This window comes from Platichthys flesus, chromosome 17 (assembly GCF_949316205.1).
Source record: "Platichthys flesus chromosome 17, fPlaFle2.1, whole genome shotgun sequence".
NCBI lineage: Eukaryota > Metazoa > Chordata > Actinopteri > Pleuronectiformes > Pleuronectidae > Platichthys > Platichthys flesus.
Genome location: NC_084961.1, coordinates 2,572,705 through 2,600,042, shown reverse-complemented (window position 1 = coordinate 2,600,042; position 27,338 = coordinate 2,572,705). Strand labels below are relative to the sequence as shown.

The following is a 27,338-nucleotide window of genomic DNA, read 5'->3' as shown; positions in this document are numbered from 1 at the left end:
AAAATAACTTCTCACCACATTAATAAATGTCAGTAAACATTTTTCCCGAAGAGGTTGAGATGTTCTCAATCTCTAGTTTCTCACACAATCACTCAGAATAGACTCAACAGGAAAGAAGGAGATATTATATATAATCTTTAATATTCATAGATTTTATATGAGGGAGGAGTAGACGTCAATTTAACATAAGAAGGAAACTGAAGAACATATGAGACTCTAGATATCATTTGAAATTGTTTATGTCTGAAGAAGATCCTCATTAATGAAGCTTCATGCCTCAGTTTGTGAAAGTGGCTGAGGACTCGAGCTCAATCTGATCCAACTGGATTCAGGCTCATGCTTTTTGTGGTTTCTCACAAATATATTCATGAGGTGATTTGCAGGGTTGATCGAACCAGATCTTCAGGTCCGTGGCTCCGTCTTTCTCCCACATCGTCACACAGTCCTCTCCATCAGGATTCGTCACATTCCAGTTGTTTGGCTCGCCCTCACGCCAAAACGTCAAACTGGGAAACACAGAACCAGATCCATGAAAACCTTCATACTGACGTTGATAACAAAAAGTGTTTTCTTAATAACAAACCTTCGATCCAGTCGTGTGTTGTCCACCCAAAGCCATTCACTCTCTTCCTCTGAGTCTGTCAGTCCGATCCAGAACTCAGCTTTGTCCATTTTTTCCATCACTCTAGACTCCAAGATTCTCTGAAGAGCAGAAGGTGATTTATCTGTGATGATGTGATAAAATATGAGAACATCGACCTTCAGCAGTGTTTTATACCTGCTCCTCTCTGCTGTTTATCACAACCAGGTCTCCTCTCATTGATTTGCATTGTCTTCTACTCTCAATCCAGGTTAACTTAACTGAGGAGAAGAAGTAGCACTTTCCTCCATGTGGCTCCCAGCCGTCCTCGCACCTCGGACATGTTTCATCTTTGGAGAGATAACATCAAAGGAATCACTGGTTACTTTAGATCTGGAAGCTGCAGTGACTTTGAATGTGAAGAGTTTTGAAAGACTGATGAAAATTTGAGTTTGAGAGGGTGGTGGTACACTGCCCTTGAGCAAGGCAACTATTCTGCAACTGCAGTTACAGTCAATAGCTGAGTCTTAATCCAGGGGCAGTGACTACGCTGTCTCATATCAGAGGCTCCTTCAAATGGAGCCGACAAATGCATCCGTCTAACCCAGAGAAACAAAAACTCCATCGGGTGGATCCTTCCTGCCCAAAACTTTCCCAGAATTCATTGCACTTAGGTGACAACCCCTTTTTTCAAAAGGTTGATGGAGCCGGCAGGCGTTTAGACGTCTGATGCTTCTCGTTATCATGGTTTAATTTAACTGAACATCTAATGGGACAAATGTTAAAATAAACCAAAGGAGCTTAAACAATTTCTCATCTTGTTTAACTTCAGTTCTGTTGATAGGTAACAGAACTGAAGCCTCCTTCGTGGGTCGGGTCGACCGCGTCCTCTGAAGGATGCAGCCGCTGAACTGAGACTCAGCTAAAGTGACTGTATCCCTCAGTCCTTCACTGTTTCTTTAATCATCATCAGGAGAAGCTCATGTGTGACTTACTTTACATTACATTTCATTTAGCTGACGCCTTTATCCAAAGCGACTTACAATAAGTGCATTCAACCCCGAGGGTACAGACCCACAACAACAAGAATCAAGAAAGTACAACTTCTTCAAAATAAAGCAAAACTACAAAGTGCTACTAAAGTGTTAGTTTCAAAAGTTGTCAGTGTTTTTTTTTTTTTTTTATTCAAGGTATGTTCGGAAGAGGTATGTTTTAAATTTTCGGCAGAAGATGTGTAAACTTTCTGACTTCTGACTTACCTCTTACTGAAGGAGGTTGACATGGCTGCCCCACTTTATACGCCTGTGTCTTACTGAGTATTTCTGTTAAACAAAATGTAACTTTCATCAGTCGTTCATCAGAATCGTCTGAACAGAGAAGAAGCAGAAATGTGAAGAAACTACTTTAAGAGAAAGTGACCTTGCTGCGGATGAAACCTTAAAACCTTCAAAAACAAAATAAAGAAGTTTACCTGAGAGATGTTTTGCCTCACATTCCTCTTGAAGCTTCTTGGTTTGAGTATTTTCATGAACTGATAGAAAAAGACAATCTCCTCAGTAAAGGTTAAACCTTCATTTGATAAACGAGTCAGTTCTTGATGACGAGCAGGAGAATCATTAACTTGAGATGTTGTAAATTTCCGTTTGTTGGTTTTACATCAACACAATCAAACATCTAAAAGCAAAAGTTTTAGTTTGAAGAAGTGTTTGGACAGATTTTATGACTTGTTCTAAAAATGTACTTCTAGGAATCAAACTCACGGGTTACACCAAGAGCTGTGACGGCAGCTGCCAGGAGAACACTGAGGACCAGCAGGGCCACTCGCTCCGATGTGACCCCCGATCGCCTGTTTGATGCTGCAGGTTGTTCAACAAAAGAAGAGAAACATGATGGAGATAAATGTCTAATATTCATTACAGTCTTTAAAGATGAAGTCCCACTTTCACGTCTTTGGTTTTAACAATCGACCAACGACCAACAGAAATCAACCCCAACAGATTAAAGAGGAATTTGTAAAAGCCAGGAGCGAGTGTAGCCGACAGGAAGTAGAAGGCTCGACTGCTTCTTTGAGTTTGACTATAAATATTTTTCTGTCACTTCGTCATTTTAGTTTTTCTTCAACCTTTGTACAGGAAACACACGCTGAGAGTTTTTACTCCTTCTCTTAATCTTTTAAATAGAATTGAACTTCCTTTTTACTCGAACTATCGATGAACATTTATTCACAGAAGTGGCTTCAAACTGATTCAATGTACATGAGGGTCAAAATCATTCAAAGGCAGAAAACACATTTTATTATGTGATTGAATTCAAGGTTTAAGACATGAATGTTATTTTAATTTTGGTATACTCAACAACATGGCTGCAACTAACTTCTGTCCATTATCATTTTTTTGCAGATAATTTTTTCCTATAATACAAAGTCAGAAAATATTGAAAAGGTATTTAGGTCATTAGTGGTGTCTACAGAATCAACAATCAAAAACCAGAAGAAATGAAAATCGATGATATTTTTTGGGGTCTTTTCATTTCCTTTGAAAAACTTGTGACACGATTGTTAAAATAGTTCCGTGCAGTTTATCACCCACCAGGTCGCTGAGTTTCTGAGTAACTGATGTTGGAATAAATGGGATCATCCATAGAGGGTGTGGCTTCTGCAACACAAAATTATATATATATGTACATTTATGTTCTGCTGGTAAAAGTCTTCATGTTTCTGTCAAACAGAAAAACACAAGGGACGAATCCTGGAGACTTCTGGAATGTTTAATTTTTACAAAATGTAAAAACAGGGAAATCAAGTCCACCGAGTCAAAGACCGATGAAAATGAACAATTTCCAAATGAACAACTCACTGTTTTAACATCTCAAATGAATAATAATATAAAACAATGTGTACACTCAGAATTCAGTATTATACTTTAAAACTCACCATCTGTGGTTCCCCTCGCTCTTGTGAACTTAATATTATGAAGAACTTCAGCTTCAGCCATTTTCCTGCTGTGGGACCATCAGTGATGATAAATTTGGAAATAAATTTAGTTTTCTCAGACACCAAGTGGAAAACTGTTCTAATCTTTCCTGTCAGACTCAAATGAGCTGAAGGCTCTAAGAAGACGTCTAGTTCCTCCAGACCAGATCATTAACATAATTCACTTCCTCAAGTTTTGTTCAAACGGATATTTGTTGTTTTCTAATAGTGACGTCTCAGACGTGAGTGATGTTATTCAGTTTTAATGTTTCACAAAGGAAGTGAAGAAGTTGTTTTATTTCGATTAATTACAAATCTCCCAGTACTTTTTAATACTATTATATACATGACTCTGAAGTGTTCCCTTTGGGTTACATAGAGTTTGTCCACAAAGAGAATTAATTTAAGCAGATTATGCTCAACAATATAAACAATGAAAACTATGGAAACATATTAAATTCACTGGAGAAAAATAAATCTGCTATCTTTTTCATAATTAATTTATAAATTCATCAATAATTCTACTGTTTTTCTTAATTCAGCGGATTATTTTCAGATTTCATCTCAATTGTTTGTCTAGTTTTTTTTCCTAAAATAAGAAATTAAGTAATCTTTATCTTTTATTATTAATTAAAACAAAAAAAAACATTCTTATAAAATTAACAATTTCAGAATTAAGTTTATGCTGAAGTAGAAAACAAAGAAACGTTTTTATGTATTAAACATTTCGGAATGACTCTTTGTTCGGATTTCACAAAATGACGAGTGTCTCAGTTGACAGAACATCGGGACAGCCAATCAGACGCCGCATCGTCCATACGGAGGGAGGGGTTTAACCGGTGGTAGCGGACAGGGGGCGGAGGCTCCGTCTCTTCTGACCGACTCTGCTGCGCTGTCTCCGGCTTCTCGACTCTTCACTGACCCGGTGAAAGTTGCTCCTCCGCTGCAGACATGTGGCTCCCAGCGCGCAGCTGAAGGAGGCGATAGCCGACAAGCACGAGGGTCTGTCTGCGGGTTCTGTTGGAGAACAATATCATGGAGAACATATTCAGTGAAGTGATCTACAGCCAGTTCACCACCGAGTTCACCAAGATCCCCAGCAGGTTACGTCCAGCTGGGGGCGTACTCCCCCATCGTCCTCCTCAACACCCTGCTCTTCTTCTGCTGCAAGTACTTTGGCTTCACCACAGTGGAGCAGCACCGCCAGCTGTCCTTCACCCAGCTCACCTGCTGCACCAGAACCAACCTGAACCACACCCGGACCACTTCCCTGCGCTTCTACCCGCCCACATCCACTGAAACTCAGCCAGGTACCAACACGACTGTGAAGACACAACAGTGATGAAGAAGATCACATCTCATTACCTCCTCTTGTGTTTGATTTGTCATGTTTATCTGACACAGACGGAGTTCCCGCTAAAAAACGTAAGAAAGACAACGTGGAGAATGTCCTGGAGATGATGGAGAACCTGGAGAACCCGCTCCACTGCCCGGTCAGACTCTATGAGTTCTACCTCTCCAAGTGGTGAGTGTCTGACTCGCACTTTAAGTTGAGGACGCCTGAGCAGTTCAGATGTAACGACCTGTCTGAAATGTAAACGTCTTCCTCTGTTTCATTTCAGCTCTGAGTCGGTGAAGCAGCGCAGCGACTTGTTTTTCCTTCGGCCAGATCGCTGCTGTGTTCCCAGTAGCCCCCACTGGTTCTCCTCTTCCCCACTGGATGGCGACACCATGGAGGCCATGCTGACTCGACTCCTCACAGTCCGAGAGCTGCAGGACAGAAGGTAGCAGAGCTTCGGCCCAACGGACAACAGACGACACCACGTCCACATGTTCTTGTTCTAGTTGTTAAAGACATTCTTTCTGATAGAAACTGTGAAGAAGAGACATCTTCATCAAGACTTCCGGTTCTGACGCAGTTCACTTCTCTCCAGTCGCTGCACATTCATGTTTTACTGTTTGTTTCCTTTCAGTCGGTTGAATGTCAACACTTTCAGTTCTGACCTGAGATCTGCGTCATTTTATTTGGAATAAAGAAGAAAGTTTTGAAAAGTTATGTTTGATTTTCATTCCCATCTCTCCGGATAGAGAAAGACTTGGATCTCTGCCTCAAACGCAGTGAAGCCATATTTCTTCATTCATGTTTTAAGATAAAACTATGGAGTGTAAATAAGAACTGACTCCAGGTCAGGAGAGAGAAGCCAATGCGTGAATCCTCTATTCTCTCAACCAACCAGCAGAGGGCGACTCCACTGGTTGTTTCTATAGAAGTCTATGAGAAAATGACTCAAAATAACTTCTCACCACATTAATAAATGTCAGTTAACATTTTTCCCGAGGAGGTTGAGATGTTCTCAATCTCCAGTTTCTCACACAAACACTCAGAATAGACTCAACAGGAAAGAAGGAGATATTATATATAATCTTTAATATTCATAGATTTTATATGAGGGAGGAGTAGACGTCACTTTAAAATAACAAGGAAACTGAAGAACATAAGAGACTCTAGATATTATTCAAAGTTGTTTATGTCTGGAGAAGATCTTCATTAACAAAGATTCATGCCTCAGTTTGTGAAAGTGGCTGAGGACTCGAGCTCAATCTGATCCAACTGGATTCAGGCTCATGCTTTTTCTAGTTTCTCACAAATACTTTTTTGAGATGATTTGCAGGATTGATCGAACCAGGTCTTCAGGTTCTTGACTCCGTCTTTCTCCCACATCGTCACACAGTTCTCTCCATCACGATCAGGCCCTTTCACGTTGTTTGGCTCGCCCTCATGCCAAAACGTCAAACTGGGAAACACAGAACCGGATCCATGAAAACCTTCATACTGACGTCGATCACAAAAAGTTTTTTCTCAATAACAAACCTTGTATCCAGTTGTGTGTCATCCACCCAAATCCATTCACCCTCTTTCTTTGAGTCTGTCAGTCCGATCCAGAACATTTCATATGGTTTTTCCTTTTTTTCACTCACTCTAGACACCAGGAATCTCTGAAGAGCAGAAGGTGATTTATCTGTGACGATGTGATAAAATATGAGAACATCGACCTGCAGCAGTGTTTTATACCTGCTCCTCTCTGCTGTTTATCACAACCAGGTCTCCTCTCATTGATTTGCATTGTTTTCTACTCTGATCCCAGGTTAAAGTAACTGAGGAGAAGAAGTAGCACTTTCCTCCATGTGGCTCCCAGCCGTCCTCGCAGCTCGGACAAGTTTTATCTTTGGAGAGATAACAGCAAAGGAAATCACTGGTTACTTTAAATCTGGAAGCTGCAGTGACTTTGAATTTAGAAATTTGAGTTTGAGAGCGAGCAAGGCAGCTATTCTGCAACTTTCCGCTTTCTCATATCAGAGGCTCCTTCAAATGGGGCCGACAAATGCATCCGTCTAACCCAGAGAAACAAAGGCTCCGATGGGTGGATCCTTCCTGTCCCAACCTATCCCAGAATGCATTGCACTTAGGTGACAAACCCTTTTTCAAAAGGTTGATGGAGCCGGCAGGCGTTGACACGTCCGATGCTTCTCGTTATCAAGCTTTAATTTAACTGAACATCTAATGGGACAAATGTTAAAATAATCCTTTGTAGATGAGAACGTCTGGTTTCTGTTCCCGACCCACCAGGAAGCCTCCTTCGTGGGTCGGGTCGACCGCGTCCTCTGAAGGATGCAGCCGCTGAACTGAGACTCAGCTGAAGTGACTGTATCCGTCAGTCCTTCACTGTTTCTTTAATCATCATCAGGAGAAGCTAATGTCTGACTTACTTCTTACTGAAGGAGGTTTAGTTGGCTGCTCCACTTTCCACGGTTCTGTCCCACTGAGGTTTCCTGTTAAACAAAATGTAACTTTCATCTGAATCGTCTGAACAGAGAAGAAGCAGAAATGTGAAGAAACTACTTTAAGAGAAAGTGACCTTGCTGCGGATGAAACCTTAAAACTTCAGAAACAAAATGAAGAAGTTTACCTGTGAGATTTTTAGCCTCATCTTGAAGGTTTTGGAGACTCTTTTGGAAATTCTTTATGGTTTGAGTATTCTCATAAACTGAATAGAAAAAGACAATCTCATCAGTAAAGGTTAAACATTAATTTGACGAGTCAGTTCTTGATGACGAGCAGGAGAATCATTAACTTGAAATGTTGTTAAATTCCGTTTGTTGATTTTACATCAACACAAACAAACATCTAAAAAGTAAAAGTTTTAATTTCAAGAAGAGTTTGGACAGATTTTATGCCTTATCCATCAAAATGTACTTCTAGGAATCAAACTCACGGGTTACACCAAGAGCTGTGACGGCAGCTGCAAGGAGAACACTGAGGACCAGCAGGGCCACTCGCTCCGATGTGACTCCCGATCGCCTGTTTGATGCTGCAGGTTGTTTGGAGCCTGTTCAACAGCAGAAGAGAAAGACGATGGAGATAAATGTCTAATATTCATAACAGTCTTTAAAGATGAAGTCCCACTTTCATGTCTTTTGTTTTTACAGTCGACCAACGACCAATAGAAATCAACCCTAACAGATTAAAGATGAATTTGTAAAAACCAGGAGCGAGTGTAGCCGACAGGAAGTAGAAGGCTCGACTGTTTCTTTGGAGATGACAATAAATATTTCTCTGTCACTTCCTCATTTTTTTGGAACCACACACCACTGACCATCCTCTCATCTTTGTACAGGAAACACACGCAGATCGTTTTTTACACTTTCTCTTAATCTTTTAAATAGAATTGAAATTCCATTTTAATCAAGAATGGGCTTCAAACTGATCCAATGTACATGAGGGTTAAATCTATTAAAAGTAGAAAACACATTTTATTATGTGATTGAAGTCAAGGTTTAGGACAGGAATGTTATTTTTACTTTAGTATACAAAACCATATGGCTGCAACTAACTTATGTCCATTATCATTTGATCTGCTCATTATTTTTCCTCTAATACAAAGTCAGAAAATATTGAAAAGATCTTAAGGTCATTAGTGGTGTCTTCAGAATCAACAATGAAAAACCGGCAGACTATTTTGTTTGGGTCATTTCCTTTGAAAAACTTGTGACACGATTGTTAAAATAGTTCCGTGCAGTTTATCACCCACCAGGTCGCTGAGTTTCTGAGTAACTGACGTTGCAATAAACGGGATCATCCGTAGAGGGTGTGGCTTCTGCAACACAAAAATATACATATATGTACATTTATGTTCTGCTGGTAAAAGTGTCAATGTTTCTGTCAAACAGAAAAATACAAGGGACGAATCCTGGAGACTGACGTTTCAGTTTTACAAAATGGAAAAACAGGGAAGTCAAGTCCACCGAGTCAAAGACTGATGAAAATGAACAATTTCCAAATGAACACCTAACTGTTTTAACATCTAAAATGAATAATAATAATAATAATATAAAACAATGTGTACACTCGGAATTCAGTATAATACTTTAAAACTCACCTTTTGTGTTTCCTCGTGCTCTTGTGAACTTAATGTTATGAAGAACTTCAGCTCCAGACATTTTCCTGCTGTGAGACCATCAGTGAGGATAAATTTGGAAATAAATTTAGTTTTCTCAGACACCTGGTGGAAAACTGTTCTAATCTTTCCTGTCAGACTCAAATGAGCTGAAGGCTCTAAGAAGACGTGTAGTTCCTCCAGACCAGATCATTAACATAATTCACTTCCTCAAGTTTTGTTCAAAACGGATATTTGTTGTTTTCTAACAGTGACGTCTCAGACGTGAGTGAAGAGATTCAGTTTGAATGTTTCACAAAGGAAGTGAAGAGATTTCTTATAGAATAAACAATTTCAGGATTAAGTTTACGCTTACGTACAAAACCTATAAACCTTTTTACATATTTAACATTCCGGAATGACTCCTTTTTCAGATGCTACACAATGACCCATCCAGTGAGTTTTGTCCAATCAACGCGCGCCTCAGTTGACGGGACTCGCCGCTGGTGAGTCCGAGTCCAGGTCTTTATCTTTTATTTTCTGTCTCAGATCAACTCGGATCTGCTCAGAGATCCTGTTTGTTCTCCCCGGCAGGTTACGTCCAGTTGGGGGCGTACTCCCCCATCGTCCTCCTCAACACCCTACTCTTCTTCTGCTGCAAGTACTTTGGCTTCACCACGATGGAGCAGCACCGCCAGCTGTCCTTCACCCAGCTCACCTGCTGCACCAGAACCAACATGAACCACACCCGGACCACTTCCCTGTGCTTCTACCCGCCCACATCCACTGAAGCTCAGCCAGGTACCAACACGACTTGAAGACACAACAGTGATGAAGAAGATCACATCTCATTACCTCCTCTTGTGTTTGCTTTGTCATGTTTATCTGACACAGACGGAGTTCCTGCTAAAAAAGGTAAGAAAGACAACGTGGAGAATGTCCTGGAGATGATGGAGAACCTGGAGAACCCGCTCCACTGCCCGGTCAGACTCTATGAGTTCTACCTCTCCAAGTGGTGAGTGTCTGACTCGCACTTTAAGTTGAGGACGCCTGAGCAGTTAAAATGTAACATTTATTATTTTTATTTTCACAAAAAACATTTCCCAACAACATGTAGCGGGGGTCAGAGAGATTGGTTTTGAGATATGCGTGTGTCTGTGTTGTAGCCAAATTAGAGAAATTTAGTAGAGGCCTGCAAGGAAAGACTGAAGAGCATAACTAACATGAATTTCAAATAACTTTTAACCAAAATATCACAGCAACACATATCAAACTTATAAACATCACAAGGAATCGAATAAATAGTCTTGAAGAGGGGGGGACTTGGCCTTATATTGGCCCGATGACCTCAGAGGTCATGGGGCCCAGAGTGACCAATAGTGGTTGACCCTTGTGTCTCCGGTCAGTTTTCACACCTCTGTGTGACGTTGAGGCACCCTGGGAGACTGAGTTCTTAGGGCTCTGATTTCTCCGGAAAAAAGAGACGTGTGGCTTTAGACTTTTGACTACACATGTAGACCGAACTGAAGTTCCCAAGTACCAGGTCCCAACATTGAAATGTAAACGTCTTTCTCTGCTTCCTTTCAGCTCTGAGTCGGTGAAGCAGCGCAGCGACTTGTTTTTCCTTCGGCCAGATCGCTGCTGTGTTCCCAGTAGCCCCCACTGGTTCTCCTCTTCCCCACTGGATGGCGACACCATGGAGGCCATGCTCACTCGACTCCTCACAGTCCGAGAGCTGCAGGACAGAAGGTAGCAGAGCTTCGGCCCAACGGACAACAGACGACACCACGTCCACATGTTCTTGTTCTAGTTGTTAAAGACATTCTTTCTGATAGAAACTGTGAAGAAGAGACATCTTCATCAAGACTTCCGGTTCTGACGCAGTTCACTTCTCTCCAGTCGCTGCACATTCATGTTTTACTGTTTGTTTCCTTTCAGTCGGTTGAACGTCAACACTTTCAGTTCTGACCTGAGATCTGCGTCATTTTATTTGGAATAAAGAAGAAAGTTTTGAAAAGTTATGTTTGATTTTCCTTCCCATCTCTCCGGATAGAGAAAGACTTGGATCTCTGCCTCACCCACAGAGGAACCATATTTCTTCATTCATGTTTTAAGATAAAACTGTTGAGTGTAAATAAGAACTGACTCCAGGTCTGTAGATAGAAGCCAACGTAGAAGTGCCTGAAACTTGTATTCTCTCAAGCGACCAGCAGAGGGCGACTCCACTGGTTGTTTCTATAGAAGTCTATGAGAAAATGACTCAAAATAACTTCTCACCACATTAATAAATGTCAGTAAACATTTTTCAAGAGGAGGTTGAGATGTTCTCAATCTCTAGTTTCTCACACAAACACTCAGAATAGACTCAACAGGAAGGAAGGAGATATTATATATAATCTTTAATATTCATAGATTTTATATGAGGGAGGAGTAGACGTCACTTTAAAATAACAAGGAAACTGAAGAACATAAGAGACTCTAGATATCATTTGAAATTGTTTATGTCTGGAGAAGATCTTCATTAATAAAGCTTCATGCCTCAGTTTGTGAAAGTGGCTGAGGACTCGAGCTCAATCTGATCCAACTGGATTCAGGCTCATGCTTTTCTTTCTGGATTCTCACAAATACTTTTAAGAGATGATTTGCAGGATTGATCGATCCAGGTCTTCAGGTGCTTGGCTTTGTCTTCCGCCCACATCGTCACACAGTCCTCTCCATCAGGATTCTTCCCTTTCAGGTTGTTTGGCTCGCCCTCACACCAAAACGTCAAACTGGGAAACACAGAACCGGATCCATGAAAACCTTCATACTGACGTAGATCACGTAAAAGTGTTTTCTCAATAACAAACCTTGCATTCAGTCGTGTGTCGTCCACCCAAAGCCATTCACCCTCTTCCTCTGAGTCTGTCAGTCCGATCCAGAACTCGTCCTCAGGTTTGCACATTTTTTTCATCAGTCTAGACTGCAGGAATCTCTGAGAGGAGAAGGTGATTTATCTGTGACGATAAAAATATGAGAACATCGACCTGCAGCAGTGTTTTATACCTGCTCCTCTCTGCTGTTTATCACAACCAGGTCTCCGCCCATTGATTTGCAGCGTGTTCTACTCTCATTCCAGGTTAACTTAACCGAGGAGAAGAAGTAGCACTTTCCTCCATGTGGCTCCCAGCCGTCCTCGCACCTCGGACATGTTTCCTCTTTGGAGAGATAACAGCAAAGGAAAACTACGGTGGCCCTGAGAGCTCAACAAACAGCAACTTAAGAAAACACATGCAAGTTGACAAAATACAAGCAAAGTAAGAAAACATCTTCATCAATTTCACAACACATCACAACACATTACAGAAATGCGCAGCAAATAGACAAACGCGCTGCAATTAGAGAAACGCGCTGCAAGTAGAGGAGAAAACACAACAGAAGTGTTTCCAGAGGACAGCTAAAAGTGATGGACACTGCTGCCACAGGAGACACAAAAACGTCTAGCCTGGATGCCAGACAAATTTAGCCCCGCCCACAACATTTTAGGTCGGGAAGTTCGGTCTGGAGTCGCTCCGTTGAGGAGCGCGGTGCTTCAGCCTCCGGTGTGACCGGCACAAAGGTTTAACATAGGAGTGGATGGGAGCCAGCTGTAATTTAAGGCTTGGCGCTGCGCTGAAGTGTCCGGTGTGAACCCGGCGTTAGTAAATAACTCACAATGCGTTGCTTAGCATAAGTCACATACTACGTTGCTCTGATTGGTTGTAGGTCTATCCAATTGAGCGAAGAGGAATTTTATTTCCTGGTCAGTTGAAAGACGCCCCATAATCACAGCCCAATGGAGCGGTCTCAGACTCACATTCTGACTAGAATTGTGAGTCTGACAACGTCAGGCTAAAAAACGTCCAATACACCATACAAATTTGGTTCCACAAAGGGTTTGGCCACCCGCAGCTCTGGAGCCGAACGCGGCTCTTCAGCCCCTCGGCAGTGGCTGTACAGTACAGTGGTGTTCATATGTTTTGCAAACGCTGAACTAAACGAATCACTTTTCATATTATTAACGTGAACGTAACGATGAACGTGAGTGAACGTCACGTACAGTTTTTAAATCATCATCTTATCAGGCCAAACAGACAGACACTCGCCCGCTCCTGGTATTTCATGAGGGCCTGATACGATGATGGTTAAACAAATTTACGTGACGTTCACTCACGTTCATCGTTACGTTCACGTTAATAATATGAAAAGTGATTTGTTTAGTTCAGCGTTTGCAAAACATATGAACACCACTGTACTGTACAGCCACTGCCGAGGGGCTGAAGAGCCGCGTTCGGCTCAAGAGCCGCGGGTTGCCGACCCCTGTGTGGAACCAAATTTGTATGGTGTATTGGACGTTTTTGTGTCTCCTGTGGCAGCATTGTCCATCACTTTTAGCTGTCCTCTGGAAACACTTCTGTTGTGTTTTCTCCTCTACTTGCAGCGCGTTTCTCTATTTGCAGCACGTTTGTCTATTTGCAGGGCGTTCGTCTATTGCTGCGCGTTTCTGTAATGTGTTGTGTTGTGTTGTGAAATTGATGAAGATGTTGTCTTACTTTGCTTGTGTTTTGTCAACTTGCATGTGTTTTCTTAAGTTGCTGTTCGTTGAGCTCTCAGGGCCACCGTAGAAATCACTGGTTACTTTAGATCTGGAAGCTGCAGTGACTTTGAATGTGAAGAGTTTTGAAAGACTGATGAAAATTTGAGTTTGAGAGGGTGGTGGTACACAGCCCTTGAGCAAGGCAGCTATTCTGCAACTGCAGTTACAGTCAATAGCTGAGTCTTAATCCAGGGGCAGTGACTACGCTGTCTCATATCAGAGGCTCCTTCAAATGGGGCCGACAAATTCATCCGTCTAACCCAGAGAAACAGAGGCTCCAACGGGTGGATCCTTCCTGTCCCAACCTATCCCAGAATGCATTGCACTTAGGTGACAAATCCTTTTTCAAAAGGTTGATGGAGCCGGCAGGCGTTGAGACTTCCGATGCTTCTCGTTATCAAGCTTTAATTTAACTGAACATCTAATGAGACAAAATGTTAATATAAACCAAGGAACAACTAGGTAACAGCAGTAAGGACAGACAGGACCATGGAAATCCTTTGTAGATGAGAACGTCTGGTTTCTGTTCCCGACCCACCAGGACGCCTCCTTCGTGGGTCGGGTTGACCGCAACCTCTGAAGGATGCAGCCGCTGAACTGAGACTCAGCTGAAGTGACTGTATCCGTCAGTCCTTCACTGTTTCTTTAATCATCATCAGGAGAAGCTCATGTGTGACTTACCTCTTACTGAAGGAGGTTTAGTTGTCTGCTCCACTTTCCATGGTTCTGTCCCACTGAGGTTTCCTGTTAAACACAATGTAACTTTCATCAGTCGTTCATCAGAATCGTCTGAACAGAGAAGAAGCAGAAATGTGAAGAAACTACTTCAAGAGAAAGTGACCTTGCTGCGGATGAAACCTTAAAACCCTCAGAAACAAAATGAAGAAGTTTACCTGAGAGATGTTTTGCCTCACATTCCTCTTGAAACTTTTGGAGATTCTTCTTGGTTTGAGTATTTTCATGAACTGATTAGAAAAAGACAATCTCATCAGTAAAGGTTAAACCTTCATTTGATAAACGAGTCAGTTCTTGATGACGAGCAGGAGAATCATTAATTTGAAATGTTCTTAAATTCCGTTTGTTGATTTTACATCAACACAAACAAACATCTAAAAGCAAAAGGTTTAATTTCAAGAAGAGTTTGGACAGATTTTATGACTTATTCTGCAAAATGTACTTCTAGGAATCAAACTCACGGGTTACACCAAGAGCTATGACGGCAGCTGCCAGGAGAACACTGAGGACCAGCAGGGCCACTCGCTCCGATGTGACCCCCGAACGCCTGTTTGATGCTGCAGGTTGTTTGGAGCCTGTTGAAGAGAAAGATGCTGGAGATAAATGTCTAATATTCATTACAGTCTTTAAAGATGAAGTCCCACTTTCATTTCTTTAGTTTTAACAGTCGACCAACAGAAATGAACCCTAACAGATTAAAGATGAATTTGTAAAAGCCAGGAGCGAGTGTAGCCGACAGGAAGTAGAAGGCTCGACTGCTTCTTTGAGGTTGACTATAAATATTTTAGTCACTTCGTCATTTTAGTTTTTCTTCAACCTTTTTACAGGAAACACATGCTGAGAGTTTTAACTCCTTCTCTTAATGGTTTAAATAGAATTGAACTTCGTTTTTACTCGAACTATTGAACATTTATTCACAGAAGTGGCTTCAAACTGATGCAATGTACATGAGGGTCAAAATCATTCAAAGGCAGAAAACACATTTTATTATGTGATTGAATTCAAGGTTTAAGACATGAATGTTGTTTTAACTTTGGTATACACAACAATATGGCTGCAACTAACTAAAGTCCATATCATTTTATTTGCAGATAATTTTTTCTTATAATACAAAGTCAGAAAATATTGAAAAGGTCTTTAGGTCATTATTGGTGTCTTCAGAATCAACAATCAAAAACCAGAAGAAATGAAAATCGATAATATTTTTTGGGGTCTTTTCATTTCCATTAAAAACTTGTGACACGATTGTTAAAATAGTTCCGTGCAGTTTATCACCCACCAGGTCGCTGAGTTTCTGAGTAACTGATGTTGCAATAAGTGGGTTCATCCGTAGAGGGTGTGGCCACTGCAACACAAAAATATACAAATATGTACATTTATGTTCTGCTGGTAAAAGTGTTCATGTTTCTGTCAAACAGAAAAACACAAGGGATGAATCCCAGAGACTTCTGGAATGTTTCAGTTTAACAAAATGGAAAAACAGGGAAATCAAGTCCACCGAGTCAAAGACTGATGAAAATTAACAATTTCCAAATAAACAACTCACTGTTTTAACATCTCAAAAGAATAATAATAATAATAATATAAAACAATGTGTACACTCGGAATTCAGTATAATACTTTAAAACTCACCATTTGTGTTTCCTCGTGCTCTTGTGAACTTAATGTTATGAAGAACTTCAGCTTCAGACATTTTCCTGCTGTGGGACCATCAGTGATGATAAATTTGGAAATAAATTTAGTTTTGTCAGACACCTGGTGGAAAACTGTTCTAATCTTTCCTGTCAGACTCAAATGAACTGAAGGCTCTAAGAAGACGTGTAGTTCCTCCAGACCAGATCATTAACATAATTCACTTCCTCAAGTTTTGTTCAAAACGGATATTTGTTGTTTTCTAACAGTGACGTCTCAGACGTGAGTGAAGAGATTCAGTTTGAATGTTTCACAAAGGAAGTGAAGAGATTTCTTATAGAATAAACAATTTCAGGATTAAGTTTACGCTTACGTACAAAACCTATAAACCTTTTTACATATTTAACATTCCGGAATGACTCCTTTTTCAGATGCTACACAATGACCCATCCAGTGAGTTTTGTCCAATCAACGCGCGCCTCAGTTGACGGGACTCGCCGCTGGTGAGTCCGAGTCCAGGTCTTTATCTTTTATTTTCTGTCTCAGATCAACTCGGATCTGCTCAGAGATCCTGTTTGTTCTCCCCGGCAGGTTACGTCCAGTTGGGGGCGTACTCCCCCATCGTCCTCCTCAACACCCTACTCTTCTTCTGCTGCAAGTACTTTGGCTTCACCACAGTGGAGCAGCACCGCCAGCTGTCCTTCACCCAGCTCACCTGCTGCACCAGAACCAACCTGAACCACACCCGGACCACTTCCCTGCGCTTCTACCCGCCCACATCCACTGAAGCTCAGCCAGGTACCAACACGACTTGAAGACACAACAGTGATGAAGAAGATCACATCTCATTACCTCCTCTTGTGTTTGCTTTGTCATGTTTATCTGACACAGACGGAGTTCCTGCTAAAAAAGGTAAGAAAGACAACGTGGAGAATGTCCTGGAGATGATGGAGAACCTGGAGAACCCGCTCCACTGCCCGGTCAGACTCTATGAGTTCTACCTCTCCAAGTGGTGAGTGTCTGACTCGCACTTTAAGTTGAGGACGCCTGAGCAGTTAAAATGTAACATTTATTATTTTTATTTTCACAAAAAACATTTCCCAACAACATGTAGCGGGGGTCAGAGCGATTGGTTTTGAGATATGCGTGTGTCTGTGTTGTAGCCAAATTAGAGAAATTTAGTAGAGGCCTGCAAGGAAAGACTGAAGAGCATAACTAACATGAATTTCAAATAACTATTAACCAAAATATCACAGCAACACATATCAAACTTATAAACATCACAAGGAATCGAATAAATAGTCTTGAAGAGGGGGGGACTTGGCCTTATATTGGCCCGATGACCTCAGAGGTCATGGGGCCCAGAGTGACCAATAGTGGTTGACCCTTGTGTCTCCGGTCAGTTTTCACACCTCTCTGTGACGTTGAGGCACCCTGGGAGACTGAGTTCTTAGGGCTCTGATTTCTCCGGAAAAAAGAGACATGTGGCTTTAGGCTTTTGACTACACATGTAGACCGAACTGAAGTTCCCAAGTACCAGGTCCCAACATTGAAATGTAAACGTCTTTCTCTGCTTCCTTTCAGCTCTGAGTCGGTGAAGCAGCGCAGCGACTTGTTTTTCCTTCGGCCAGATCGCTGCTGTGTTCCCAGTAGCCCCCACTGGTTCTCCTCTTCCCCACTGGATGGCGACACCATGGAGGCCATGCTCACTCGACTCCTCACAGTCCGAGAGCTGCAGGACAGAAGGTAGCAGAGCTTCGGCCCAACAGACAACAGACGACACCACGTCCACATGTTCTTGTTCTAGTTGTTAAAGACATTCTTTCTGATAGAAACTGTGAAGAAGAGACATCTTCATCAAGACTTCCGGTTCTGACGCAGTTCACTTCTCTCCAGTCGCTGCACATTCATGTTTTACTGTTTGTTTCCTTTCAGTCGGTTGAATGTCAACACTTTCAGTTCTGACCTGAGATCTGCGTCATTTTATTTGGAATAAAGAAGAAAGTTTTGAAAAGTTATGTTTGATTTTCATTCCCATCTCTCCGGATAGAGAAAGACTTGGATCTCTGCCTCAAACGCAGTGAAGCCATATTTCTTCATTCATGTTTTAAGTCAAAACTATTGAGTGTAAATAAGAACTGACTCCAGGTCTGTACAGAGAAGCTAATGCAGAAGTGCCTGAAACCTGTATTCTCTCAACCAACCAGCAGAGGGCGACTCCACTGGTTGTTTCTATTGAAGTCTATGAGAAAATGACTCAAAATAACTTCTCACCACATTAATAAATGTCAGTAAACATTTTTCCAGAGGAGGTTGAGATGTTCTCAATCTCTAGTTTCTCACACAAACACTCAGAATAGACTCAACAGGAAAGAAGGAGATATTATATATAATCTTTAATACTCATAGATTTTATATGAGGGAGGAGTAGACGTCACTTTAAAATAACAAGGAAACTGAAGAACATATGAGACTCTAGATATTATTCAAAGTTGTTTATTTCTGAAGAAGATCTTCATTAACAAAGATTCATGCCTCAGTTTGTGAAAGTGGCTGAGGACTCGAGCTCAATCTGATCCAACTGGATTCAGGCTCATGCTTTTTCTAGTTTCTCACAAATACTTTTTTGAGATGATTTGCAGGATTGATCGAACCAGGTCTTCAGGTTCTTGACTCCGTCTTTCTCCCACATCGTCACACAGTTCTCTCCATCACGATCAGGCCTTTTCCAGTTGTTTGGCTCGCCCTCATGCCAAAACGTCAAACTGGGAAACACAGAACCGGATCCATGAAAACCTTCATACTGACGTCGATCAGAAAAAGTGTTTTCTCAATAACAAACCTTGCATTCAGTCGTGTGTCGTCCACCCAAATCCATTCACCCTCTTTCTTTGAGTCTGTCAGTCCGATCCAGAACATTTCATATGGTTTTTCCTTTTTTTCACTCACTCTAGACACCAGGAATCTCTGAAGAGCAGAAGGTGATTTATCTTTGACGATGTGATAAAATATGAGAACATCGACCTGCAGCAGTGTTTTATACCTGCTCCTCTCTGCTGTTTATCACAACCAGGTCTCCTCTCATTGATTTGCATTGTTTTCTACTCTGATCCCAGGTTAAAGTAACTGAGGAGAAGAAGTAGCACTTTCCTCCATGTGGCTCCCAGCCGTCCTCGCAGCTCGGACAAGTTTTATCTTTGGAGAGATAACAGCAAAGGAAATCACTGGTTACTTTAAATCTGGAAGCTGCAGTGACTTTGAATTTAGAAATTTGAGTTTGAGAGCGAGCAAGGCAGCTATTCTGCAACTTTCCGCTTTCTCATATCAGAGGCTCCTTCAAATGGGGCCGACAAATGCATCCGTCTAACCCAGAGAAACAAAGGCTCCGATGGGTGGATCCTTCCTGTCCCAACCTATCCCAGAATGCATTGCACTTAGGTGACAAACCCTTTTTCAAAAGGTTGATGGAGCCGGCAGGCGTTGAGACGTCTGATGCTTCTCGTTATCAAGCTTTAATTTAACTGAACATCTAATGGGACAAATGTTAAAATAATCCTTTGTAGATGAGAACGTCTGGTTTCTGTTCCCGACCCACCAGGAAGTCTCCTTCGTGGGTCGGGTCGACCGCGTCCTCTGAAGGATGCAGCCGCTGAACTGAGACTCAGCTGAAGTGAATGTATCCGTCAGTCCTTCACTGTTTCTTTAATCATCATCAGGAGAAGCTAATGTCTGACTTACTTCTTACTGAAGGAGGTTTAGTTGGCTGCTCCACTTTCCACGGTTCTGTCCCACTGAGGTTTCCTGTTAAACAAAATGTAACTTTCATCTGAATCGTCTGAACAGAGAAGAGGCAGAAATGTGAAGAAACTACTTCATGAGAAAGTGACCTTGCTGCGGATGAAACCTTAAAACTTCAGAAACAAAATGAAGAAGTTTACCTGTGAGATTTTTAGCCTCATCTTGAAGGTTTTGGAGACTCTTTTGGAAATTCTTTATGGTTTGAGTATTCTCATAAACTGAATAGAAAAAGACAATCTCATCAGTAAAGGTTAAACATTAATTTGACGAGTCAGTTCTTGATGACGAGCAGGAGAATCATTAACTTGAAATGTTGTTAAATTCCGTTTGTTGATTTTACATCTACACAAACAAACATCTAAAAAGTAAAAGTTTTAATTTCAAGAAGAGTTTGGACAGATTTTATGCCTTATCCTGCAAAATGTACTTCTAGGAATCAAACTCACGGGTTACACCAAGAGCTGTGACGGCAGCTGCCAGGAGAACACTGAGGACCAGCAGGGCCACTCGCTCCGATGTGACCCCTGAACGCCTGTTTGATGCTGCAGGTTGTTCAACAGCAGAAGAGAAAGATGATGGAGATAAATGTCTAATATTCATTACAGTCTTTAAAGATGAAGTCCCACTTTCATGTCTTTTGTTTTTACAGTCGACCAACGACCAACAGAAATCAACCCTAACAGATTAAAGATGAATTTGTAAAAACCAGGAGCGAGTGTAGCCGACAGGAAGTAGAAGGCTCGACTGCTTCTTTGGAGATGACAATAAATATTTCTCTGTCACTTCCTCATTTTTTTGGAACCACACACCACTGACCATCCTCTCATCTTTGTACAGGAAACACACGCAGATCGTTTTTTACACTTTCTCTTAATCTTTTAAATAGAATTGAAATTCCATTTTAATCAAGAAGTGGCTTCAAACTGATCCAATGTACATGAGGGTTAAATCTATTAAAAGTAGAAAACACATTTTATTATGTGATTGAAGTCAAGGTTTAGGACAGGAATGTTATTTTTACTTTAGTATACAAAACCATATGGCTGCAACTAACTTATGTCCATTATCATTTGATCTGCTCATTATTTTTCCTCTAATACAAAGTCAGAAAATATTGAAAAGGTCTTAAGGTCATTAGTGGTGTCTTCAGAATCAACAATGAAAAACCGGCAGAATATTTGTTTGGGTCATTTCCTTTGAAAAACTTGTGACACGATTGTTAAAATAGTTCCGTGCAGTTTATCACCCACCAGGTCGCTGAGTTTCTGAGTAACTGACGTTGCAATAAACGGGATCATCCGTAGAGGGTGTGGCTTCTGCAACACAAAAATATACAAATATGTACATTTATGTTCTGCTGGTAAAAGTGTTCATGTTTCTGTCAAACAGAAAAATACAAGGGACGAATCCTGGAGACTGACGTTTCAGTTTTACAAAATGGAAAAACAGGGAAGTCAAGTCCACCGAGTCAAAGACTGATGAAAATGAACAATTTCCAAATGAACACCTAACTGTTTTAACATCTAAAATGAATAATAATAATAATAATATAAAACAATGTGTACACTCGGAATTCAGTATAATACTTTAAAACTCACCTTTTGTGTTTCCTCGTGCTCTTGTGAACTTAATGTTATGAAGAACTTCAGCTCCAGACATTTTCCTGCTGTGAGACCATCAGTGAGGATAAATTTGGAAATAAATTTAGTTTTCTCAGACACCTGGTGGAAAACTGTTCTAATCTTTCCTGTCAGACTCAAATGAGCTGAAGGCTCTAAGAAGACGTGTAGTTCCTCCAGACCAGATCATTAACATAATTCACTTCCTCAAGTTTTGTTCAAAACGGATATTTGTTGTTTTCTAACAGTGACGTCTCAGACGTGAGTGAAGAGATTCAGTTTGAATGTTTCACAAAGGAAGTGAAGAGATTTCTTATAGAATAAACAATTTCAGGATTAAGTTTACGCTTACGTACAAAACCTATAAACCTTTTTACATATTTAACATTCCGGAATGACTCCTTTTTCAGATGCTACACAATGACCCGTCCAGTGAGTTTTGTGCAATTAACCCGCGCCTCAGTTGACGGGACTCGCCGCTGGTGAGTCCGAGTCCAGGTCTTTATCTTTTATTTTCTGTCTCAGATCAACTCGGATCTGCTCAGAGATCCTGTTTGTTCTCCCCGGCAGGTTACGTCCAGTTGGGGGCGTACTCCCCCATCGTCCTCCTCAACACCCTACTCTTCTTCTGCTGCAAGTACTTTGGCTTCACCACGATGGAGCAGCACCGCCAGCTGTCCTTCACCCAGCTCACCTGCTGCACCAGAACCAACCTGAACCACACCCGGACCACTTCTCTGTGCTTCTACCCGCCCACATCCACTGAAGCTCAGCCAGGTACCAACACGACTTGAAGACACAACAGTGATGAAGAAGATCACATCTCATTACCTCCTCTTGTGTTTGCTTTGTCATGTTTATCTGACACAGACGGAGTTCCTGCTAAAAAACGTAAGAAAGACAACGTGGAGATTGTCCTGGAGATGATGGAGAACCTGGAGAACCCGCTCCACTGCCCGGTCAGACTCTATGAGTTCTACCTCTCCAAGTGGTGAGTGTCTGACTCGCACTTTAAGTTGAGGACGCCTGAGCAGTTAAAATGTAACATTTATTATTTTTATTTTCACAAAAAACATTTCCCAACAACATGTAGCGGGGGTCAGAGAGATTGGTTTTGAGATATGCGTGTGTCTGTGTTGTAGCCAAATTAGAGAAATTTAGTAGAGGCCTGCAAGGAAAGACTGAAGAGCATAACTAACATGAATTTCAAATAACTATTAACCAAAATATCACAGCAACACATATCAAACTTATAAACATCACAAGGAATCGAATAAATAGTCTTGAAGAGGGGGGGACTTGGCCTTATATTGGCCCGATGACCTCAGAGGTCATGGGGCCCAGAGTGACCAATAGTGGTTGACCCTTGTGTCTCCGGTCAGTTTTCACACCTCTGTGTGACGTTGAGGCACCCTGGGAGACTGAGTTCTTAGGGCTCTGATTTCTCCGGAAAAAAGAGACGTGTGGCTTTAGACTTTTGACTACACATGTAGACCGAACTGAAGTTCCCAAGTACCAGGTCCCAACATTGAAATGTAAACGTCTTTCTCTGCTTCCTTTCAGCTCTGAGTCGGTGAAGCAGCGCAGCGACTTGTTTTTCCTTCGGCCAGATCGCTGCTGTGTTCCCAGTAGCCCCCACTGGTTCTCCTCTTCCCCACTGGATGGCGACACCATGGAGGCCATGCTCACTCGACTCCTCACAGTCCGAGAGCTGCAGGACAGAAGGTAGCAGAGCTTCGGCCCAACGGACAACAGACGACACCTCGTCCACATGTTCTTGTTCTAGTTGTTAAAGACATTCTTTCTGATAGAAACTGTGAAGAAGAGACATCTTCATCAAGACTTCCGGTTCTGACGCAGTTCACTTCTCTCCAGTCGCTGCACATTCATGTTTTACTGTTTGTTTCCTTTCAGTCGGTTGAATGTCAACACTTTCAGTTCTGACCTGAGATCTGCGTCATTTTATTTGGAATAAAGAAGAAAGTTTTGAAAAGTTATGTTTGATTTTCCTTCCCATCTCTCCGGATAGAGAAAGACTTGGATCTCTGCCTCAAACGCAGTGAAGCCATATTTCTTCATTCATGTTTTAAGTCAAAACTATGGAGTGTAAATAAGAACTGACTCCAGGTCTGTACAGAGAAGCTAATTCAGTAGTGCCTGAAACTTGTATTCTCTCACCCAACCAGCAGAGGGCGACTCCACTGGTTGTTTCTATAGAAGTCTATGAGAAAATGACTCAAAATAACTTCTCACCACATTAATAAATGTCAGTAAACATTTTTCCCGAAGAGGTTGAGATGTTCTCAATCTCTAGTTTCTCACACAAACACTCAGAATAGACTCAACAGGAAAGAAGGAGATATTATATATAATCTTTAATATTCATAGATTTTATATGAGGGAGGAGTAGACGTCAATTTAACATAAGAAGGAAACTGAAGAACATATGAGACTCTAGATATCATTTGAAATTGTTTATGTCTGAAGAAGATCCTCATTAATGAAGCTTCATGCCTCAGTTTGTGAAAGTGGCTGAGGACTCGAGCTCAATCTGATCCAACTGGATTCAGGCTCATGCTTTTTGTGGTTTCTCACAAATATATTCATGAGGTGATTTGCAGGGTTGATCGAACCAGATCTTCAGGTCCGTGGCTCCGTCTTTCTCCCACATCGTCACACAGTCCTCTCCATCAGGATTCGTCACATTCCAGTTGTTTGGCTCGCCCTCACGCCAAAACGTCAAACTGGGAAACACAGAACCAGATCCATGAAAACCTTCATACTGACGTTGATAACAAAAAGTGTTTTCTTAATAACAAACCTTCGATCCAGTCGTGTGTTGTCCACCCAAAGCCATTCACTCTCTTCCTCTGAGTCTGTCAGTCCGATCCAGAACTCAGCTTTGTCCATTTTTTCCATCACTCTAGACTCCAAGATTCTCTGAAGAGCAGAAGGTGATTTATCTGTGATGATGTGATAAAATATGAGAACATCGACCTTCAGCAGTGTTTTATACCTGCTCCTCTCTGCTGTTTATCACAACCAGGTCTCCTCTCATTGATTTGCATTGTCTTCTACTCTCAATCCAGGTTAACTTAACTGAGGAGAAGAAGTAGCACTTTCCTCCATGTGGCTCCCAGCCGTCCTCGCAGCTCGGACATGTTTGCTCTTTGGAGAGATAACAGCAAAGGAAATCACTGGTTACTTTAGATCTGGAAGCTGCAGTGACTTTGAATGTGAAGAGTTTTGAAAGACTGATGAAAATTTGAGTTTGAGAGGGTGGTGGTACACTGCCCTTGAGCAAGGCAACTATTCTGCAACTGCAGTTACAGTCAATAGCTGAGTCTTAATCCAGGGGCAGTGACTACGCTGTCTCATATCAGAGGCTCCTTCAAATGGAGCCGACAAATGCATCCGTCTAACCAAGAGAAACAAAAACTCCATCGGGTGGATCCTTCCTGCCCAAAACTTTCCCAGAATTCATTGCACTTAGGTGACAACCCCTTTTTTCAAAAGGTTGATGGAGCCGGCAGGCGTTTAGACGTCTGATGCTTCTCGTTATCATGGTTTAATTTAACTGAACATCTAATGGGACAAATGTTAAAATAAACCAAAGGAGCTTAAACAATTTCTCATCTTGTTTAACTTCAGTTCTGTTGATAGGTAACAGAACTGAAGCCTCCTTCGTGGGTCGGGTCGACCGCGTCCTCTGAAGGATGCAGCCGCTGAACTGAGACTCAGCTAAAGTGACTGTATCCCTCAGTCCTTCACTGTTTCTTTAATCATCATCAGGAGAAGCTCATGTGTGACTTACTTTACATTACATTTCATTTAGCTGACGCCTTTATCCAAAGCGACTTACAATAAGTGCATTCAACCCCGAGGGTACAGACCCACAACAACAAGAATCAAGAAAGTACAACTTCTTCAAAATAAAGCAAAACTACAAAGTGCTACTAAAGTGTTAGTTTCAAAAGTTGTCAGTGTTTTTTTTTTTTTTTTATTCAAGGTATGTTCGGAAGAGGTATGTTTTAAATTTTCGGCAGAAGATGTGTAAACTTTCTGACTTCTGACTTACCTCTTACTGAAGGAGGTTGACATGGCTGCCCCACTTTATACGCCTGTGTCTTACTGAGTATTTCTGTTAAACAAAATGTAACTTTCATCAGTCGTTCATCAGAATCGTCTGAACAGAGAAGAAGCAGAAATGTGAAGAAACTACTTTAAGAGAAAGTGACCTTGCTGCGGATGAAACCTTAAAACCTTCAAAAACAAAATAAAGAAGTTTACCTGAGAGATGTTTTGCCTCACATTCCTCTTGAAGCTTCTTGGTTTGAGTATTTTCATGAACTGATAGAAAAAGACAATCTCCTCAGTAAAGGTTAAACCTTCATTTGATAAACGAGTCAGTTCTTGATGACGAGCAGGAGAATCATTAACTTGAGATGTTGTAAATTTCCGTTTGTTGGTTTTACATCAACACAATCAAACATCTAAAAGCAAAAGTTTTAGTTTGAAGAAGTGTTTGGACAGATTTTATGACTTGTTCTAAAAATGTACTTCTAGGAATCAAACTCACGGGTTACACCAAGAGCTGTGACGGCAGCTGCCAGGAGAACACTGAGGACCAGCAGGGCCACTCGCTCCGATGTGACCCCCGATCGCCTGTTTGATGCTGCAGGTTGTTCAACAAAAGAAGAGAAACATGATGGAGATAAATGTCTAATATTCATTACAGTCTTTAAAGATGAAGTCCCACTTTCACGTCTTTGGTTTTAACAATCGACCAACGACCAACAGAAATCAACCCCAACAGATTAAAGAGGAATTTGTAAAAGCCAGGAGCGAGTGTAGCCGACAGGAAGTAGAAGGCTCGACTGCTTCTTTGAGTTTGACTATAAATATTTTTCTGTCACTTCGTCATTTTAGTTTTTCTTCAACCTTTGTACAGGAAACACACGCTGAGAGTTTTTACTCCTTCTCTTAATCTTTTAAATAGAATTGAACTTCCTTTTTACTCGAACTATCGATGAACATTTATTCACAGAAGTGGCTTCAAACTGATTCAATGTACATGAGGGTCAAAATCATTCAAAGGCAGAAAACACATTTTATTATGTGATTGAATTCAAGGTTTAAGACATGAATGTTATTTTAATTTTGGTATACTCAACAACATGGCTGCAACTAACTTCTGTCCATTATCATTTTTTTGCAGATAATTTTTTCCTATAATACAAAGTCAGAAAATATTGAAAAGGTATTTAGGTCATTAGTGGTGTCTACAGAATCAACAATCAAAAACCAGAAGAAATGAAAATCGATGATATTTTTTGGGGTCTTTTCATTTCCTTTGAAAAACTTGTGACACGATTGTTAAAATAGTTCCGTGCAGTTTATCACCCACCAGGTCGCTGAGTTTCTGAGTAACTGATGTTGGAATAAATGGGATCATCCATAGAGGGTGTGGCTTCTGCAACACAAAATTATATATATATGTACATTTATGTTCTGCTGGTAAAAGTCTTCATGTTTCTGTCAAACAGAAAAACACAAGGGACGAATCCTGGAGACTTCTGGAATGTTTAATTTTTACAAAATGTAAAAACAGGGAAATCAAGTCCACCGAGTCAAAGACCGATGAAAATGAACAATTTCCAAATGAACAACTCACTGTTTTAACATCTCAAATGAATAATAATATAAAACAATGTGTACACTCAGAATTCAGTATTATACTTTAAAACTCACCATCTGTGGTTCCCCTCGCTCTTGTGAACTTAATATTATGAAGAACTTCAGCTTCAGCCATTTTCCTGCTGTGGGACCATCAGTGATGATAAATTTGGAAATAAATTTAGTTTTCTCAGACACCAAGTGGAAAACTGTTCTAATCTTTCCTGTCAGACTCAAATGAGCTGAAGGCTCTAAGAAGACGTCTAGTTCCTCCAGA

At 41.1% G+C, this 27,338-nt stretch overlaps 6 protein-coding genes and 1 long non-coding RNA gene across 7 annotated transcripts; 2 read left to right on the top strand and 5 right to left on the bottom strand.

Annotated features, from left to right (window-relative positions):
* Window positions 1–122: 122 nt before the first annotated feature.
* On the bottom strand, window positions 123–3,670 carry LOC133972697 (C-type lectin domain family 4 member E-like). Its single transcript, XM_062410260.1, has 8 exons — window positions 3,513–3,670; window positions 3,169–3,234; window positions 2,341–2,436; window positions 2,052–2,111; window positions 1,840–1,902; window positions 779–930; window positions 584–702; window positions 123–506 (listed from the first exon to the last, which is right to left on the bottom strand). Exons 1-8 carry the CDS (start codon window positions 3,571–3,573, stop codon window positions 335–337), a joined length of 789 nt encoding a protein of 262 aa, XP_062266244.1. The 5' UTR covers window positions 3,574–3,670; the 3' UTR covers window positions 123–334.
* Window positions 3,671–4,296: 626 nt separating this feature from the next.
* Window positions 4,297–5,607, top strand: LOC133972133 (uncharacterized). Its single transcript, XR_009924434.1, has 3 exons — window positions 4,297–4,861; window positions 4,956–5,076; window positions 5,174–5,607. It is a non-coding gene; the product is annotated as an uncharacterized LOC133972133 (long non-coding RNA).
* A 734-nt stretch (window positions 5,608–6,341) lies between these two features.
* LOC133972696 (C-type lectin domain family 6 member A-like) lies at window positions 6,342–8,209 on the bottom strand. Its single transcript, XM_062410259.1, has 6 exons — window positions 8,200–8,209; window positions 7,826–7,939; window positions 7,520–7,597; window positions 7,320–7,382; window positions 6,625–6,776; window positions 6,342–6,548 (listed from the first exon to the last, which is right to left on the bottom strand). The coding sequence occupies exons 1-6, from the start codon at window positions 8,207–8,209 to the stop codon at window positions 6,342–6,344; spliced, it is 624 nt and encodes a 207-aa protein (XP_062266243.1).
* A 3,180-nt stretch (window positions 8,210–11,389) lies between these two features.
* LOC133972694 (C-type lectin domain family 4 member E-like) lies at window positions 11,390–14,954 on the bottom strand. The gene is made up of 5 exons (XM_062410258.1): window positions 14,798–14,954; window positions 14,495–14,566; window positions 12,032–12,183; window positions 11,836–11,960; window positions 11,390–11,757 (listed from the first exon to the last, which is right to left on the bottom strand). The coding sequence occupies exons 1-5, from the start codon at window positions 14,952–14,954 to the stop codon at window positions 11,583–11,585; spliced, it is 681 nt and encodes a 226-aa protein (XP_062266242.1). The 3' UTR covers window positions 11,390–11,582.
* Window positions 14,955–16,399: 1,445 nt separating this feature from the next.
* LOC133972693 (zinc finger MYM-type protein 4-like) lies at window positions 16,400–17,986 on the top strand. Its single transcript, XM_062410257.1, has 4 exons — window positions 16,400–16,421; window positions 16,560–16,766; window positions 16,860–16,980; window positions 17,553–17,986. The coding sequence occupies exons 1-4, from the start codon at window positions 16,400–16,402 to the stop codon at window positions 17,716–17,718; spliced, it is 516 nt and encodes a 171-aa protein (XP_062266241.1). The 3' UTR covers window positions 17,719–17,986.
* Window positions 17,987–18,349: 363 nt separating this feature from the next.
* Window positions 18,350–20,585, bottom strand: LOC133972692 (C-type lectin domain family 4 member E-like). The gene is made up of 7 exons (XM_062410256.1): window positions 20,576–20,585; window positions 20,213–20,308; window positions 19,907–19,984; window positions 19,707–19,769; window positions 19,012–19,163; window positions 18,811–18,935; window positions 18,350–18,733 (listed from the first exon to the last, which is right to left on the bottom strand). Exons 1-7 carry the CDS (start codon window positions 20,583–20,585, stop codon window positions 18,562–18,564), a joined length of 696 nt encoding a protein of 231 aa, XP_062266240.1. The 3' UTR covers window positions 18,350–18,561.
* A 3,160-nt stretch (window positions 20,586–23,745) lies between these two features.
* Window positions 23,746–27,294, bottom strand: LOC133972653 (C-type lectin domain family 4 member E-like). The gene is made up of 8 exons (XM_062410213.1): window positions 27,137–27,294; window positions 26,793–26,858; window positions 25,965–26,060; window positions 25,676–25,735; window positions 25,464–25,526; window positions 24,402–24,553; window positions 24,207–24,325; window positions 23,746–24,129 (listed from the first exon to the last, which is right to left on the bottom strand). The coding sequence occupies exons 1-8, from the start codon at window positions 27,195–27,197 to the stop codon at window positions 23,958–23,960; spliced, it is 789 nt and encodes a 262-aa protein (XP_062266197.1). The 5' UTR covers window positions 27,198–27,294; the 3' UTR covers window positions 23,746–23,957.
* Window positions 27,295–27,338: the final 44 nt, after the last annotated feature.

What these genes read in the sequence shown, in the direction of transcription:
- LOC133972696 (XM_062410259.1), bottom strand. An exon ending in CACAGCTCTTGGTGTAACCC is followed by an intron (nt 7,598 to 7,825) that starts GTGAGTTTGATT and finishes TTTTCTATTCAG; the next exon opens with TTTATGAGAATACTCAAACC. An exon ending in TAAACAGCAGAGAGGAGCAG is followed by an intron (nt 6,549 to 6,624) that starts GTATAAAACACT and finishes TCTGCTCTTCAG; the next exon opens with AGATTCCTGGTGTCTAGAGT.
- LOC133972653 (XM_062410213.1), bottom strand. Translation starts at nt 27,197, where the DNA reads ATGGCTGAAGCTGAAGTTCTTCATAATATTAAGTTCACAAGAGCGAGG. An exon ending in CTCAGAAACTCAGCGACCTG is followed by an intron (nt 26,061 to 26,792) that starts GTGGGTGATAAA and finishes AACAACCTGCAG; the next exon opens with CATCAAACAGGCGATCGGGG. An exon ending in TGAGGCAAAACATCTCTCAG is followed by an intron (nt 25,527 to 25,675) that starts GTAAACTTCTTT and finishes TTTGTTTAACAG; the next exon opens with AAATACTCAGTAAGACACAG.
- LOC133972692 (XM_062410256.1), bottom strand. An exon ending in TGAGGCTAAAAATCTCACAG is followed by an intron (nt 19,770 to 19,906) that starts GTAAACTTCTTC and finishes TTTGTTTAACAG; the next exon opens with GAAACCTCAGTGGGACAGAA. An exon ending in TAAACAGCAGAGAGGAGCAG is followed by an intron (nt 18,936 to 19,011) that starts GTATAAAACACT and finishes TCTGCTCTTCAG; the next exon opens with AGATTCCTGGTGTCTAGAGT.
- LOC133972694 (XM_062410258.1), bottom strand. Translation starts at nt 14,954, where the DNA reads ATGAATATTAGACATTTATCTCCAGCATCTTTCTCTTCAACAGGCTCC. An exon ending in CATAGCTCTTGGTGTAACCC is followed by an intron (nt 14,567 to 14,797) that starts GTGAGTTTGATT and finishes TTTTCTAATCAG; the next exon opens with TTCATGAAAATACTCAAACC. An exon ending in GACACACGACTGAATGCAAG is followed by an intron (nt 11,758 to 11,835) that starts GTTTGTTATTGA and finishes TGTGTTTCCCAG; the next exon opens with TTTGACGTTTTGGTGTGAGG.
- LOC133972693 (XM_062410257.1), top strand. Translation starts at nt 16,400, where the DNA reads ATGCTACACAATGACCCATCCA. An exon ending in ATCCACTGAAGCTCAGCCAG is followed by an intron (nt 16,767 to 16,859) that starts GTACCAACACGA and finishes TATCTGACACAG; the next exon opens with ACGGAGTTCCTGCTAAAAAA. An exon ending in GAGTTCTACCTCTCCAAGTG is followed by an intron (nt 16,981 to 17,552) that starts GTGAGTGTCTGA and finishes GCTTCCTTTCAG; the next exon opens with CTCTGAGTCGGTGAAGCAGC.
- LOC133972697 (XM_062410260.1), bottom strand. Translation starts at nt 3,573, where the DNA reads ATGGCTGAAGCTGAAGTTCTTCATAATATTAAGTTCACAAGAGCGAGG. An exon ending in AGCGAGGGGAACCACAGATG is followed by an intron (nt 3,235 to 3,512) that starts GTGAGTTTTAAA and finishes TTTGTGTTGCAG; the next exon opens with AAGCCACACCCTCTATGGAT. An exon ending in AACACACGACTGGATCGAAG is followed by an intron (nt 507 to 583) that starts GTTTGTTATTAA and finishes TGTGTTTCCCAG; the next exon opens with TTTGACGTTTTGGCGTGAGG.